At 31.4% G+C, this 16,706-nt stretch overlaps 1 protein-coding gene across 1 annotated transcript; it reads right to left on the reverse strand.

Annotated features, from left to right (window-relative positions):
• Positions 1-14,111: 14,111 nt before the first annotated feature.
• LOC108471700 (uncharacterized) lies at positions 14,112-14,686 on the reverse strand. The gene is made up of 2 exons (XM_017773277.2): positions 14,489-14,686; positions 14,112-14,280 (listed from the first exon to the last, which is right to left on the reverse strand). Exons 1-2 carry the CDS (start codon positions 14,668-14,670, stop codon positions 14,112-14,114), a joined length of 351 nt encoding a protein of 116 aa, XP_017628766.1. The 5' UTR covers positions 14,671-14,686.
• Between the last annotated feature and the right edge of the window lie 2,020 nt (positions 14,687-16,706).

Below are 16,706 nucleotides of genomic sequence, written 5' to 3' on the forward strand. Positions count from 1 at the left end.
TCAATAACATATGCAAGCCCATTTGGGAGACTACTCAACCCACCAACCACTACACTCCACCCGTACCAGCCATACACTCCATGTGGGAATAGCTCAACCCACCCACCCAACACTCGAGAGTTGCGGCCTTGCTGCTCGATTAACGATAAATTGAGGAAAAGCCTCCAAGATTGGACAAGCCACTTTCAAGATTCCTCGTCAATATCCCAGTCCATGCATCGATAATAACAACATGGCATACAGATAAATAACAACAATCAAACATGCATTTAGGTCAATTTAACCCTAGGGGTATTTGGTAATTTATCTACTAGGGGTAAAAGCGTAAATTTTCCACTTTTAAACGTATTTCAATAATTTATCTAATTTAGGGTTTTTCATGCATATTCCTACTTTTCACGTACTAACGAAATCACGCATCGAATGTTCTTACCGAATTGGGCCGTTGGCCCATCATTCCAATTTTGGCCCATTAAGCCCAAAAATATCGAGGCACGTAAATCATGCACTTTGCGGTCAAATTTTGCGTTTACCAAAAACATTAATCGATTTACCTCACGAGCATTCGCACACTCGCAAATCTACAAAATACGGTTTTGGCATTTCACTTTTCGGCTTTTGCGATCCGACTAAGAAAGAGGTGTTAGTTACACACTTGTTTGCGATATATCTTGTGAGATCCACACACGAACGCCTACAATTGGATTACTAACATGTTAATCTAACTATTCAAATACAAACTACGTATTAACCCCTTACAATATTCGGCCAACCACACCTACAGATCATAGTAAGCTTATAAGAAATCAATAAGCAACTCATTAACAAATTTTTGTCAATGTTTACCACATAATCATAATTTCACTGCAAGCTGTCTTCCTAAGAAACAGTCACTAAATTATTTATAACTGGAGCTACGAAACTCCAAATCAAGTGCCGTTAATTTTCCATGAAAATAGACTCATATATCTTCTATCCATAAAATTTTCAGAATTTTTGGTATGGCCAATCAATACCAGATTTTTCTTAAAGTTTCCCATGTTTCACTGCTTGACTAATCTGACCACTCTTCATTTCAAATCAAATTTCTCATTGTAAAGAATTCAAAATATGTTCTTGTTTATTTCATTAGAAACTAGACTCAATAAGCTTTAATTACATAATTTATTCAGCTTCTAATTCATCTCCCACAATTTTTGGTGATTTTCCAAAGTCACGTTACTGCTGCTGTCCCAAGCAGATTTATTACCAAATCACTCTTTCATACACCTATCTTGCATGCATGTTATTTAAACATGTATATCACCAATCAATCATCACATATCTATGATTTTACTTAAGTATAATCTCCATTTCATCATTTTAAAGCACAACATGTTAGCCGATTTTTCCCCTTAGCATCTAAGGCACATGCATGCTCATTTGTTTGGCTCAACTTCACCTATCTTCCATTTTTCATCAAAAGAACATGAAACAACAACCATTTCCTTCATTTTAATTCATGACTAAATGCTCACAACACAACTAAAAATCAAAATATACTTCAAGAGTTAAGGTAGAATCAAGAAGAACTCATGAACCTCAAAATAGAAGCAAGGTACCAAGAACTTACCTTCAATTTTCCTCCTCCTAATGATCAAATACTCAAGAGCTTTCTCCTCTCCTTTCTCTTCACTAACTTTCAGCTATGATGAACAAAGATGGACAAAACTTTGTTCTTTTCACCCCTTTTTCTTTTAATAAAACTTCATATTTCATCCATTTAATTCTTTAATACAAAAGACATGAAATTCTTATCATGAAACATTTACCTAACCCATTATCATGAAACATTTATCTAACTCATTATCATGGAACATTTACCTAACCTATTATCATGGAACATTTACCTAACCTTTTATCAATTTGTATCAATTTGTACCATAAAATATGGATATCAAGTGTACATTTTGTCTACAACAACATGATGGCTGGCCACTTCATGTAAAATGGGAGGTTTGTCATGCAAATCCTCCTATTTTGCACTCCTATTTATTTGGCCACTTCAATTTAATCTATAGCATTTTCAAACATTTTCACATAGGTCCTATTTCATAATTTCACCCCCTTTTTCTTATAGAACAAAAATTAACTAAAATTGTCGGGTTCTATCTTAAGTTTGGGCTTTCTAGAGGCCCACTAATATAATTAAACCTATGCCAACATTCACAGGATTCCCGAAAATTGGGGCGTTACATTCCATGTACTTATACTTATTTTGTTTATCCATTTTCATAATTATTTCATACAACTCTTTTGTACATATATTTCCATATGACCAGTTCTTGTAAACATTTCACACAACCATTTCATATAACCATTCGTCATCTGATATATTTTACCTGAATATCAATTGTTCAACAGATATTATACCGTCTCCCATCCACGGTCTTATTTATCTTTGACGTGATGCCATAGTGTCTTTCAACTAGGGTCTTACTCATTTTCTGTCATGTTGCCATGGTATCTTTCAACCATGGTCTTACACATCTCATATCAGGTTGCCATGGTATCTTTCAACCATGGTCTTACACACAGGTTGTCATGGTATCTTTCAACCATGGTCTTACACATTTCATATCAGGTTGCCATGGTATCTTTCAGCTATGGTCTTACACACAGGTTGCCATGGTTTCTTTCAACCATGGTCTTACACATTTCATATCAAAGAGCACACTCCCGCGAACCTCATCCTTACAGTGGGATTACCAGTCCAGGCTAAATCCCCTGTAATATAAACTCATAGAGTATTATCGGGATTACTAGTCCAGGCTAAATCCCCTGCAACGACAATTACTCTAATGAGCTTGGATTTGAATTACCAGTCCAGGCTAAATTCAGACCCTAATTCGGATTACCCGTCTAGGCTAAATTTGTTTTACACATATTCTTTGAGAGGGCTATATCAGGATAGGATCACCCGTCCGGGCTAGATCCTTTTTACCGTCAATTCCTTTTCAGAGATCCATCGAATTTTCCTTTCATTCAACCGGGATTTCTTCTCCTTTTATCAAATTTATCAATGTTTCATAAATTTTCATACAATGAGCATTCAAATCATATTCACATAAATAACATACAATCTCAAGCATTTAAGAATATAATTCAAGTTACACGAACTTACCTCATTGCTTGTTTGTGTTTATAATTTCATTAATCTGATATCTTTTCTTTTCCACGATCAAGTCTCATATTTGAGTCGTCCGGATCTTTATAGTTAAATTTGATCATCATTTTCATTCATTTCATATTTAATGCATTTAATTAATGCTCTAGGCAAAATTTCTATTTTGCCCCTAAACTTTTAATTAATGACGATTTAATCCTTAGGGTCAGGAAAATAAAATTCTTGCAATTTAATCCTTATTTCCAGTATTATTCTCATATATATTGATAACAATCCATGAATTCTATAAAATATCAGAATTTTTCATAATTTCAACACTTTTCAATTTAATCCCTAAAACATTTTTCCCCCGATCTTGAACTAAATTAATAATTTTATTCAATTTTGTAATTTAAATAATAAAATAATCCATTTCATGCAATTTGGTCATTTCTGACATGTTTACAAAATTGCCCATAAAGTTTTACTTTTATTCAATTTAGTCCCTGAGCCTAAAATATGCAAATTAGCCATGCTAGATGAATATTCATACATATTTTTCCTCCTCCTCCTCCTCTCCATTCCACATCCTTAATGTAGATAACACACTTGTAAGTAACATTATCCATAATTTTTATTATTTACTTTTATGAATATTCAAGCTGTTTATCTGTATTATTGTCACTAAATTATTTATATCTGGATCTATAGAACTCTTTAAATTAATATCAGATAATTTTCCATGAATCTAGACTCATATATATTATTACCATAAAAATTTCAGAATTTTTGGTTTAGCCAATAAGTACAGTTTATTCTTTAAAGTTACCCCTGCTCTCATTGTCTCGAGTTCGACCCTTCTTCACCAAAAATTAATTATCTCCTCATACAGGATTCAAATGATGTTCTTGTTTGTTTATTTTAAAAACAGACTCATTAAGGATTTTATAAATATAAATTTAAGCCCCTAATTATTTTTCTTAAAGTTTTTATGATTTTTCAAAGTCAGAACAGGGGAACCCGAATTCATTCTGACCTTGTCTCACAAAATTCATTATATCTAAAAATTTACAAATCCATTTCTTACACTATTTCTTCTATGAGAAACTATACTCAATAAGATTTAATTCCATATTTTTTTCATCTTCTAATTCGATTTATACAATTTATGGTGATTTTTCAAAGTTAGTCTACTGCTGCTGTCCAAACTGTTTTTGTGCAAGCTATTAATTACCATGTTATAACACCCTTATTTTCTTTTTCTACACCATTTCTCATCACTTTCTCTTATTTTCTCTTCACTAACATATCAAAAACATAGGACCTTATGTAATAAAACTCTACTATAACATTATTTCCATGCTTTGTCAATAATAACAAACTTAAAAACATATTGAAATCTTGATATACTTACCTTGTTCTATTGATACTAATCTTTAACTTGATTTTCTCTCTCCTCCAGCTTCTATTTCTTGAATCCAACTTGATATTCTAACTCCCCATGCTCTCTTTAACATTTTTGTTTCTTGGTAGCTATGAAAATTCATTTGATTTTTGGGTGAAAATGGTGAATTTTTGGTAAAAGGACCAAATTGTAAAGAAAGCAAAGCTTTCCTTCTTCCTCTCTTTCTCTCACGTTAGTGCATGGGAAAATATGGATGAGAATTTCTCATCTTTCTTTCTTTATATACTAATAAAATAATAATAAAATATCTTATTAAAATATTAATAAAATAATATTTATCTAATTAAATAATTATAAAATATCAAAATATCTCTAGCATGATTATTACTTTCTAGATTTTTCTCTCTTCCAATTGACTATTTTGCCCTTCATTATCTTTTAAAACTCCATCCTTGAGTCATCATTTAATTTGGTAAAATTACAATTTAGTCCCTAATAGTTCTTCATCTATTCAATTTGGTCCTAATTCATCCATTTTCCTTAGTTTCTAGATCATTCCACTCTTAAATTATTTACACTATTGGTCCTTTAACTTTTTCATATTTACACTTTAACCCCTCAAATTATGAATATTTACTCTTATGCAACAAAACTTTTCTCACTTTTAAAATTTAGTCTTTTCTTGAATTAATATATCATAATATACTTCTCAATATTGACATAACTCAACATTTCCTTTTTTCACTTTATTTCCTTATTTTACTATATCAATGATAATATCTTCTTGTAAAAATTTTCGAGGTATTACAATTATTTTCATAATTGATATTAAATATTTCATTAATTATTTCCTTTATATTTTAAACCTATGTATATTTTTATCCAAAACTATAAAATTAGTATTTTATATATTATTATACTATTTCAAAATTCATTATCGTTACTATGTTTTCATATATTATTTAATATGTTTATTATCTTATATTTTACATAGTACAATATCATAGTATTTATATTTTATGATTTTATTATAATCCTAAAACTAAAGTTATTATGTACACTATATTATCATTACATTGCCAAAATTTGGTTTTAATTCACACATTTTTAAAAGTTACTCCCTTTATTTATATTTTAATATATATACACAACCTCTTTTTTGTATATTATGTTAATCTATTAAATGTTGGTCTCATAATTAAATGTTGAGTGTTTGGCATATTATTTTATATATAAATGTGTCAAATTGTATATCGTGCATCATTTTTATTAATATGATTAAATATCGTTGAATTACATGTTTATGTGTTTTACCTATTCTTCTTAAATATATATTGTGTTTTATGTATATTTTACTTATTTAAAATTTGCCATGTTTTATTTCTTATATATATGTTAGTTAATGTATGATATTTATGCTATTGTGCTTTTATTTACTTATTATTATAACATGTTATCTCGTATGTTATGATAATGTGCTCCTTCATGCATCGATTTTAAAAACGAGACTCTAAAGTTTTCAAAAATAAAGGCAATGCTTGGTGTTTGGAAATTTCGAGAAAAGTAGTGCCCTAACTTATTGGGTTGCAACTTTTCTCGTTGAGTTCGAATAGTCAAGCATCCTTCTAAGTTTTTAAGGTTTTCAAAATATGAGCAACTGTCTTGGAACTTCAAAGCGTTGTGTCCTAACTTACTGGATATGGCGTCTTGTCGTTGTAAGGTAGGGATTTTCTAAAAGGGCTAGTTTAGCTTCGAATGTCTTAAAAATATTGCTTCCTAACTTATTGGATGTAATGTTTTGATTCATTTGATACAAGTGAACCCTAATTTTAAAAAACTAAAATATTTTAAAGAGGATTGCATCTTAAAACTTTTAAATTTCCGACATTAAAGACACTTGATAATCAATTAGGTACCAATTTTGGGCGTTACGAGGGTGCTAACCCTTCCTCGTACGTAACCGACTCCCGAATCCGTTTTCTCGACTTTCGTAAACCAAAATTAATGTTTTAAAACAAAACATTTTATAAGGTGGTCCAATCACACCTAAAAAGATTGGTGGCGACTCCCGTTTTTGTTTTTCTTAAAGTCGATTCCCATTTTCCAAAACCCGATTTGAAAATGGTTTCGACAAATATTATGTAAGAGATATTAATTTTTTTCATTTACGTGTAAAAATAGAAATATTTATGAAAATGAAACTTTACAAAATAATGTTCAAAATCCATAAATAGAAGTTCATTTTGTTAAAATAAATAAATAACTCAAAAATAATATGAAAAAATCGAGAATTAAATTGAATTAAATTATTATAAGCGATTTTAAAAATCTAAAAAAACTGATCAAACTAAATTGAGCAACCTTTACCTTCATGCTCATACAAACAATTTTATTTAGTTGATGAGAAAACTAGAGTGTCTACAAATGTTAAACAACATAATCAAATATTAGTGATAATGCATTAAGAAGTTTAATAAGAAAAAAGATTTACCAAAATAGCCCTTTTAATTTCATAACTATTTCTATTTATTTTAATTAGTTCTGTATCGCCCTAAATTTTTTAGTTTTTGAATTGCTAAATATTAAGTAATTGATTTGGGTTTAGTGGATAAGTATTTTGGATGTGTGTTTGAGGTCTTGTGTTCGATTCCTTTCCTTTGAATTTTGGTTATTTCTGTCCTTATATCTGGCTAGTCACAACTAGCTTATCTATAATTTTTGTTTAATTGTGAACAAGAATGAATTTGCTGATGCAGTGGTAAGGCCTTAGCTTACCTTTAGGCCTTAAGTTTGAATTTTGTGTGTGCAAAAGTGGAATTATTTTTTGCTCCTATTTTGTTGTGCCACCCATTTTTCCCATTTCCTCACGTTCCGTTTTTCTTTTCTTTCTTTTATTTTGCCTTTTGTTTCTTTTCTCTGTCTTCAATTTCTATCACTGAATTTTTTTTCCACGTGCAGTTCTTTTGCTACAACTCTTTCTGTCAGATTTCTATAGCTTTCTACTTCTTTTTTCTTTTTTTTTTTCTTTCTTCTCATTTGTTTCCGTTAAATTGTGAATAACACTCTATTGTTCACTCCAGGGCTGCTTATTTTTTGTTTCACCATCATTCAAATTGTGATTCTTCCTATTATAATATTCAAGTAAGTGTAATTTGTGGGTTTTTGTTCTAAGAAGGTTGATTTCGATTTCTTTAGGAGGTCTATTAGATTAATTTTGGTTGAATGGTGTTTTGATTAATTATGTTTTTGTTAGGTAAGATTTATGAGGTGCATACTCTCTCGGCGAGTTGAGAATTTCTACAATTTTCTATTCAAGGATAAGTGTTTTTATGCCAAACTAGGGGATGGCTGATGTTAGGTGGTAATGGTTGAATGCTAATTATTCTATTGGGTTGAATACTCTGTTTGAGTAAGTGTCGAATAGGTGTGTCGTGTAACACCCTAAACCTGGCCTAGACGTCCAGACCAAGTTCGTGGGTTTCATCATGCATTTCATAGATCACACAACCATAAAGCAACCAAAGTAAACCAATAGTCAAATAGTATTCAACACAACGGTAATTTAAAGACATAGTTCTCCTAAATTCATAACATCATAAGATAAATACTCCTACTAATAGTAGTTATGCTAAGAACATCGTTTAACAGTGGACCGAGCTTTCGCGAAACCGACTCAGTCAAGTCTGATTACCACCTGAAATTCAAACAATAACAGAGTGAGTTATGAACTCAATGCATCAAAAAGAGTGTAATGCAAAATTGGTAACTTATAGAGAATTTCCAATTCAGATATTCAGTTCAACACGGAGACGTGTTTGTTTTAAGTTCAGAGCAGAGATTTTTCATATGTATATATTTATATATGTATTGTTCCAGTTCAGAAATAGTTCAGATCAGACTCGAATGCAATGTCTCTATTCCATCCGCTACACACCAACTTCAGCCATCCCAGCACACCACTATGGACATTTAATGCCTATCCATCTTTGCACACCTTTATAGTGTTCAGTGACACTTTCACAGAAACGTAGCTTAGCTGCTAGTTCAATAAGCGACAAGCGCCAGAATCAGAATGATATTTATTGTGGCATAGCCATGATTTCAGTACAGACTCCCATCTTCTTCACAACCTCCCACCATATGTTAATGCAGAATACGGTAGTCCATATAACATGTTCAGTCATACCGATACATTACATAATTAATAAAGAAGTTCGACAACAGAGTAGTATCACAGTGCACATTCAAATATGTGATCCACAAATCAGTGTCATGTAAGCAAACTCAGTCATTCGCATATCGAGGAAACCAACACCAAAATTAAGTAACCATCTCAGCCCTCAAAACAGTTCTCAGACCCAATAATAGTGCCACACGGCCTGGGCACATGCTCGTGTCCCTAGCCGTGTGATTTTATACAATGAACAGTAAGTTACATGGCCTGGGCACACGCCCGTGTCCCTAGCTGTGTGGATCCTACACTAAAATCGCCATACACGCCTAATCACATGCCTGTGTGGTCGCCTGTGTGGCCTTAATTCAGTAAACATTGAGTTACACTGCCGTTCTCACGGCCTGCCATACGGCAGTGTGGCCCATATGGCCTAGTCACACGCCCGTGTGCCTGGCCATGTGGTGTCGACAATCATCATTTTTGGCGATCCGAAACTTGAAAAGTAGAGTTTTTGATACGTACCTGAACGAATTTTGAAGAAATAATGATTCTAGGAATCGCCGAAACCTAAAACAAGTATTCAATAACACAATTTAGCCAATTAGCCAACAGAACTTCCCAATTGCTCGCTTAATTCCCACGTTGAAAGTTTCGATATAAAACTTTCAAACATTCCAAACTTATCGAAACTTCAGTAACAATCACAGAGACTGTTTTGTTGCTACTCTTTGGTCTTAAAAGCTTCGCCTGTTAGGAAAAACACAACCATTAAGCAAATTCCAAACTCACAAAGGTATTTTGTCCTAACAATGAATAAGGTGAAGAAGGAATAAAAATCGCGAATTTGCTCGCAGATACTTAGTGACGACCTCCAAAACAGTGACTAACAATAGAATTCCTGTTAATTTGTACTCTCTCACCCCTTCCAATTAACACACAATCAATTGAAAAAAAAAAGAAAACTATCGAAACAGCAAAGCAAAAAGAATAAGGAAAAAAATAGAAAAAAGAATAAAAGAAAGAAGGAAATGATCGTCAATTAATTCTTAACTTCCAAACCGCTTCTCGCACTTGACACTAATGCATATGACGGGATTCAAACTCGAAACTAGAAAAAATACAGACATATGTTAAACTAGTGAAACAATAGGTTCATTCTTGTCAAACTTTCACACTGAATCGAACTTAAGTGGGAAACAAGTGCTTATGGGTTAATCTCAAAAACAAAAAAAAAATTTAATGATGCGACTCAAACTCGAAACCTTAAACATAGAAGTAGAACACAGATCTAAAGATACAGAAATCTAATTACTACAGAATCTCGCAATTAAAATCTTGAAAATTTTGGGGCATTACATGTCGGTTAGGGGAATTTTATGCTAATTGTTTAGTTGTGGATGCTGTATGTGCAGATTTTGGTGTGCTACTGTTCTGCCAACATCTAGAAAGTAATCAGGTGTGTGGCGCTAACTCAAAATTTCGTAAAATAGTGAAAAAACAAAATTGTCGATGTCACATAGCCATGTGTTTGGCTGTGTACCAGGTAGTGTAAACGACACGGATGTGTGCCAGGCCGTGTAGGCCATACGGGCTATGCTAGGTAGGGCATGTGGGCCCATTTGTAGCAAGTTTAGTTAGGGTCGTGTTTTTATTGAATATTCGAGGTCAGCGATTTCGTAGACTCTAATGAATGATAATTTTGTAGTCTGATAAATAAAATATGATGTTTTTGTTGTGTGTGCATATTTTTCTGAAAGCATGTTAGTCGTATAAATTGTATATTTGATTTGTGAATCTGAAAGTACCGTTAGCATGTTTTTTATCTGAAATACTTAAAATGAACATGTTTAATCTGAATGTAACTGTATCTGTATTATGATGTTACATGTGCATTGGGGTGGGATATGATAATGTGACATAGGAAGTTCTAGTGGATTGCGATTTGCATTTCTGGTAGTTATGACTGCAATATCTGATTATGGCGGACTTCCGCATAACATTTGGCAGCATGGCCTCATATTTCTATACAAAGACATATGATCACTATTTGGTATGTGGGGTCGAATAAGTATATTTACCTTATTTGGTGTGTTGGGTGGGTCAGAGATGGTATGTAGAGAATGGGAGTAGGATATGATCTGTTTATTGATTTTGCATCGATATGCATGCCATGCTTCTGTATCTGTTCTGTTATGCTGAAAATTGTGACTAAATTTTGTTATATGTTATGTATGTGGGCCTAGCTCACTCAATTTATTAATATTTTCAAATAACCCTTAGACTTAGGATTGGGCGGCGTTGGTCATTCTCGCATTGAACGATTTAATTTGATTTCACGATCAATATTAGACGTTTTAGGCTGTTGGATAATTTTCTGGACATTATTTTATGTTTTGGACTAGTTGTTGAACTTTAATATATTATTTTCGCTAAACTGCAAATTTTTGCGTTTTCACATACTGAAATTACTGGTTTTCAAAATTGACAACTCTAAAGTTTTTCTCCGTAAATCCAAATAATCAAAATGAATTTTCTGAATAATAAATAAGTTGTCAATGTGATTTTAAATTTATTCAAAGTGGTGGTAAACGAATGATTTGGAAAACACACACGTACAGTGGTTAAAATGAATTAAGCTTGAATTTTAAAACGAGTAGAGGATATATAACTCTCTAGATTTATTCATAACGTCTAAGTTGGGTTTGGGTGTTACAATTTTTTTTAATTTTTTTTATAAAATTGGAGAAGGTGATCTTGAAAATTTCAATCTTTTTTTATAATATTTCGGTTGTTTTAGTTAGCAAGGCAGCATGATTTTTCTTTGTTTTTCCTTTTTGTTTTTTAGGAACCCAAAAGAATATTTAGATTGTGAAATGTTGACATTTTGTAAACCTTAGGAAAAGTTGAGTCATCATATTTTTGGAAAACGTTTTCATAATGCATCTCTTCTTCATTAACAGTTTGGCTCTTCTCATTTGCATTATTTAGTAGTATTATTCAAGCCACATTATTGACTAACATAACATCATTTCACTTTGACAATCTCTTGTCGCTATCTATTTTCATCATCAACACTATTCATTCCATATTATTACCTTTTTTTGTCTTTTCTTTCTAGAAAATTTTACACCTCTTCAGATATTTTCTCAACACATCATTATTTTTATTTCTAGCTTTACTGTCTTCATGAATGGTTTGAATTAATTGGGAAATCATTTTATCAATTCTTCTTATTATATTATTTATAGTTATTTTTTAATTATTTAATAGTATTTTAATATTTTTTTATGTCATTAACATATAATTTTAGTAATTTTTTATTCTGAACTTGAATCTTGAATTTTGAACTCGAAACTATAAATTCGAATCTTGAATTCTAAACTCTAACTTGAGCTTAAATCACAAATCTTAAACCTCAAATCCAGTGGCAGAGTCAGGATAATAATCTTGGGGGGCCAAACTAAAATTAGACGTGCAAAAATATTTTTGGGAGGGGCCTACTTATATATTTAGGAGTGCTATAATATATATACAAAGGGAGAAATTCTAAAAATCTTAAACCTTGGGGGGGTCTATTTATATTTTTGGGAGGGCCATAAGTATATTTACAAAGAACTAAATTGAAAAAAATTAAACTTTGGCCCCCTAGGCCTCTACTTGGTTTTGCCGTTGCTCGATCTCATTTAAGATTCAAGATTCGAGGTCTGGGGTTTGAGTTTGGGTTCGGGTTCAAGATTTTAGGTTATGATTTAGAGTTTGGCGTTTGAAATTTAAGGTTTAAGATTCAATGTTTTGGATTTAGAGTTCGAGGTTCAAGGTTAAAAAATTATAAAAATATTATATGTCAATAAAATGAAAAAAATTATTAAAATGTCATTAAATAATTGAAAAAAATACTACCAATAATGTGATGAGAATTCTCCTAAATTAGAGTTCAGTAAGCTAAGCATTTTGCAATCAGTTTCTGCATTCTTTTTTGTATTTGCCAAGAATCTGTTCATGTTTTGCTTTGGAGCAGCAAATTTGAGCTTGCCGAATACCGTTCACGTTAATATCTGATTATTTTGTTGATAAGCATATTCCCATGTTATCCAGATGATGCATATATAAGAAGTGGACTGGAATATACAATACATATCAAGTGGCTGAGAATAGGGCCATTTGCCAGAGCAATTAATGCGAGAATGAAGCCAAAAACCTCTTGTTATGAGTTAATGATGAAAACTAGGGTGTAAATGAGAGAAGCTCGCAAGTAGACTTGATTATGCCAGACCCTGATTAAAAAGTTAAACTTGAATTTAACTAGTTCTGTTGATATTAATATTTTTAGATTATTTTTATATAAAATAAATTTAAAAATGTAATTCATCAATACACTAAAATGTTAAAATAAATATTTTTAATAAATTAAAAATACAATAAAAATACCTTTATATTTAAATAACACTAATATAGTTACAATTTAGTAAGTAAATGCTCTAAAATAGTAGCAAAACTAACAATAAAACAAAATTTATATAATATCTAAATAATAATAATAAAATAATAGCAATATAATAGCGAAATGACAGTAAAATAGTAGTAAGATGGTAGAACAAATAAAGCGTAGGTTGATTTGGGCTGAGCCTAGACCAAGAAATCTTATCTCGAGGTCCGACCCATTTAGAAAACATACATTATTTTTAGTCCAAACATATTTTTCTGGCCTATATTTTTACTCAAATCCTCTCACTTTTCGGGCAAACATTTGAGCCTAGGCGGGTGGCTCGACCCATGATTAGGTCTACTCGCAAGTTACTCGAGTTTGACCTGAAAAAACTTCAAACTCGATTCGGTAATTATTAAGCTGAGCTCGAACTATCAATTGAGCAGAATATGAGTTTAGTAATACTTGACTCGAATGACTCGTGAGCCTCATCAACCTTTCATATTTTTCTGTAATTAAATTACATTATAGCCCTTAATATATTATTAATACTAAGCTAAGTTATTGAGTTGAGCTTGAGTATAAAAACTGATAAACAAGCTTAATCGAGCTTGAATCGAGCATTGAGCTTCGAATTTCGATTCGAGCTCGAGCTTAAACTTGATAGTATTCAAACTCTACCAAACTCGATTACACCCCAGACAAAACATTACAATAAAAGTAAACATATAATATATATGAGATTACTCATGAAAAGATAGAAAACCATCAAGAATTAAGACATTAATCTTTGCTGGAATCACTTAGAAGACACATATCTCTACACAAATAGGCTTCTATTCCTCTATTAAGTTACTTAAGAAACATATATTTATTTCTTTGAAGTAAAAAATAGATGTGTTTCCAAGAAATTATTATTAGTTTCTTCTATGACTAATATATGTTTAGACTGAATGATCACTTAAGAAAGCTTAGAAGTAAGTTCCATTCCAGTAACTATGGTCATTGCGATTAAGATCCTCATTTGCCGATTCCGATCTGCGACAGGGTTCGGAGGGGTCGGCGGAGTGCTAAATATAGTGATGCAATTCTCTTGTGCTCTAGGTGATCTTCTCTCGGAATCCAACATGCTGCCATAGTCTCCCTCAAAAAAGAGCATTGTCGCTTCATTGAAATTACTCGTCACTAGGCGATAAGCGTTTTAGCAGGTCGTAAGAGCGTTCTTCTCCGCCGGATCGGTCTTGTTGCTGAGGAGTCCGACAATGAAACTATGGGTGTTGGTCGCATTGTTCAAGGCTTGCTCTATGGTTATTTGCGTTAAGGCTGTGATGTTCGCACTAGAGCCCTTGATGTAATTGGTTGAAAGTCTTGCTGCAAAATGCATATTCCTCCACTGATTGGCAAATTTTATCGATCAGTTGTTGGGTCGATCCGTCACTTAAGGCAGGGTGGATGAAGGCGGAGGAGGCCATGGCTAGCAAAGCAAGAAGAAAATGGAAGTTATATATGGGAGAAGCCATGTTTTGTTTTTCTAGTTGGGGTGAGGCCATGCAAAGAAATCACTTCACTTGTATAGCTAATCCACATGGAGAATGTAAGAAAATCAATAAATATATGGCAATAGTTTTAATTTTTAGTGATATATAGGTGGCTTTTTCTTCTTAAATTATGACATTACCAGTATTATTAATGTAGAATTTTAGAATTAAATACAATTTGGTATAAAACATATTTGGCAAATGGCTTAAAATCATAAAATTATGTCCTACTAAATTGAGATATAAATAGTATCATTTATGATGAAGAAATTTTAGAAAAATCTTAGTAAATTGAGATATAAGCACTATCATTTGCTGTATATTGGCAAAAACACATTAAATTATTCATAAATATTATTATATTAAATTATTTAAATATAATTTAAAAATATTTTTAATTTTAAAATAATTTATATTAATTACTTAAAATGTATTTAAATTTTATATTTTATGTATCATTATATTAAATATTTAAATATCATATAAATTAGGGACAAATATTAAAATTATACATGAACTTTGGTCTAATGTGTAATTTTATACATGAACTTTAACTTGGTGTAATTATATATATAAAATTTTAATTGTGGTTCAATTGTATACATAAGTCTTTAATTTTGATTCAGTCATATACATTTACGTAAATACATATATATGTCAATTTATTTTTATATTGGATAAACATAATTATTAATGTATGCAATATATAAACATAAAATGATACTATATTAATAATTATGTTAATAATTTGTGAGAATTGGATATCATCAAATAAAAAATTGTGTACAAAATTACACAAAATCAAAGTTCATATATAAAAGTGCACATTAGACTAAACTTTATGTATAGTTTTCAGATTTATCCCTATGAATTAACTAATTTGTTACTTTTCACTATCATGTATAAAAAGAGATTTTAACTTTCAACAATTTTTGACAATAATGCCAAACACTTAAAATTAATAAATGATGGATGTACATGAGAGGTCCTTATATTATAGAAACCTAATCAAATTAGTTCCTCTACTATTAAATAGATCAATTTAGTCATTATACTATTAAAATAATCAAATAAGGCTAAAATGGAATAGAATTAACATTTCCTATTGAACAGGACTAATGTTTTTAAAGTTTTATAATTCAATAAATGAAATCTTTTGTTTGGAGTTGAATGTAAACAATAAATTAAAAACATTTTTTATACCGTAAATATTTACTCTATTATAATTTGGACATACTTAACTTATTTTTTTAATAATAAAAAATTAAATTTATCCATTTAATAATAAAAAACTAATTTAATTAATTTATTAATAAACCCAACACTTTTTCATAATATTTTTCAAAAACACTTTTTCGCTTATGAATCAAGCAAAGACCTTCCTCCAGCCGCATTCAATCTTACTGTCAATGTTGCAGCAATGTCCGATACTATCTTTCCATTTCCATGACACTATTTACGAACCTTAGTTATCAAGAACCCATGGAAGCTTTGACCATAAACAAAATAACCCATAACGCTTATAATTGATCAACCAATGAGAACAGTGACCTTGATTTATTCAGTGAAATTAGTTTGCAACACAAATTTCTTCTCTAACTAGAAGTTAATCATCAATTTTTGAGCCACCCAATGAGCTAGGCTTAAGGATTTTTGTTGATACCAAATACCAACAGGGATGAGCTGGTAATGGGTGGAGAGGGGTCCCGAGTCGCTTGAGTCAGGCGAAGAGCCGACAATGGACAATGAAGAAGGGAAGAAAGAGATTGTGTGGAGTCCTTAGAAGGAAAAGGGGAGAGAGAAAGAGAGAATTGTAGTAGCCAATTTTGGCCTGGGCAAATAAACACAAATAAAATAGCCCAAATTAAAAGTCCATTTACAAATAAAGCTACCAACCCAATTACAGCCCAAAAAAAATTAAAACCCTAAAAGCCCAACTAGCCCACTATCCTAAAATTTTTCAGCAACCAACCCTAGGTACCAAGACTTTCAACCGCCGCATGCCCCTTAGCCTTGGC

The sequence above is a fragment of the Gossypium arboreum genome, chromosome 11 (genome assembly GCF_025698485.1).
Source record: "Gossypium arboreum isolate Shixiya-1 chromosome 11, ASM2569848v2, whole genome shotgun sequence".
Classification (NCBI taxonomy): Eukaryota; Viridiplantae; Streptophyta; class Magnoliopsida; order Malvales; family Malvaceae; genus Gossypium; species Gossypium arboreum.

Bases quoted from the DNA above. Each gene is read 5' to 3' on its own strand.
- LOC108471700 (XM_017773277.2), bottom strand. From the start codon at position 14,670: ATGGCTTCTCCCATATATAACTTCCATTTTCTTCTTGCTTTGCTAGCC. The intron at 14,281-14,488 runs GTGCGAACATCA...AGACTATGGCAG, and splicing joins CAATTACATCAAGGGCTCTA to CATGTTGGATTCCGAGAGAA.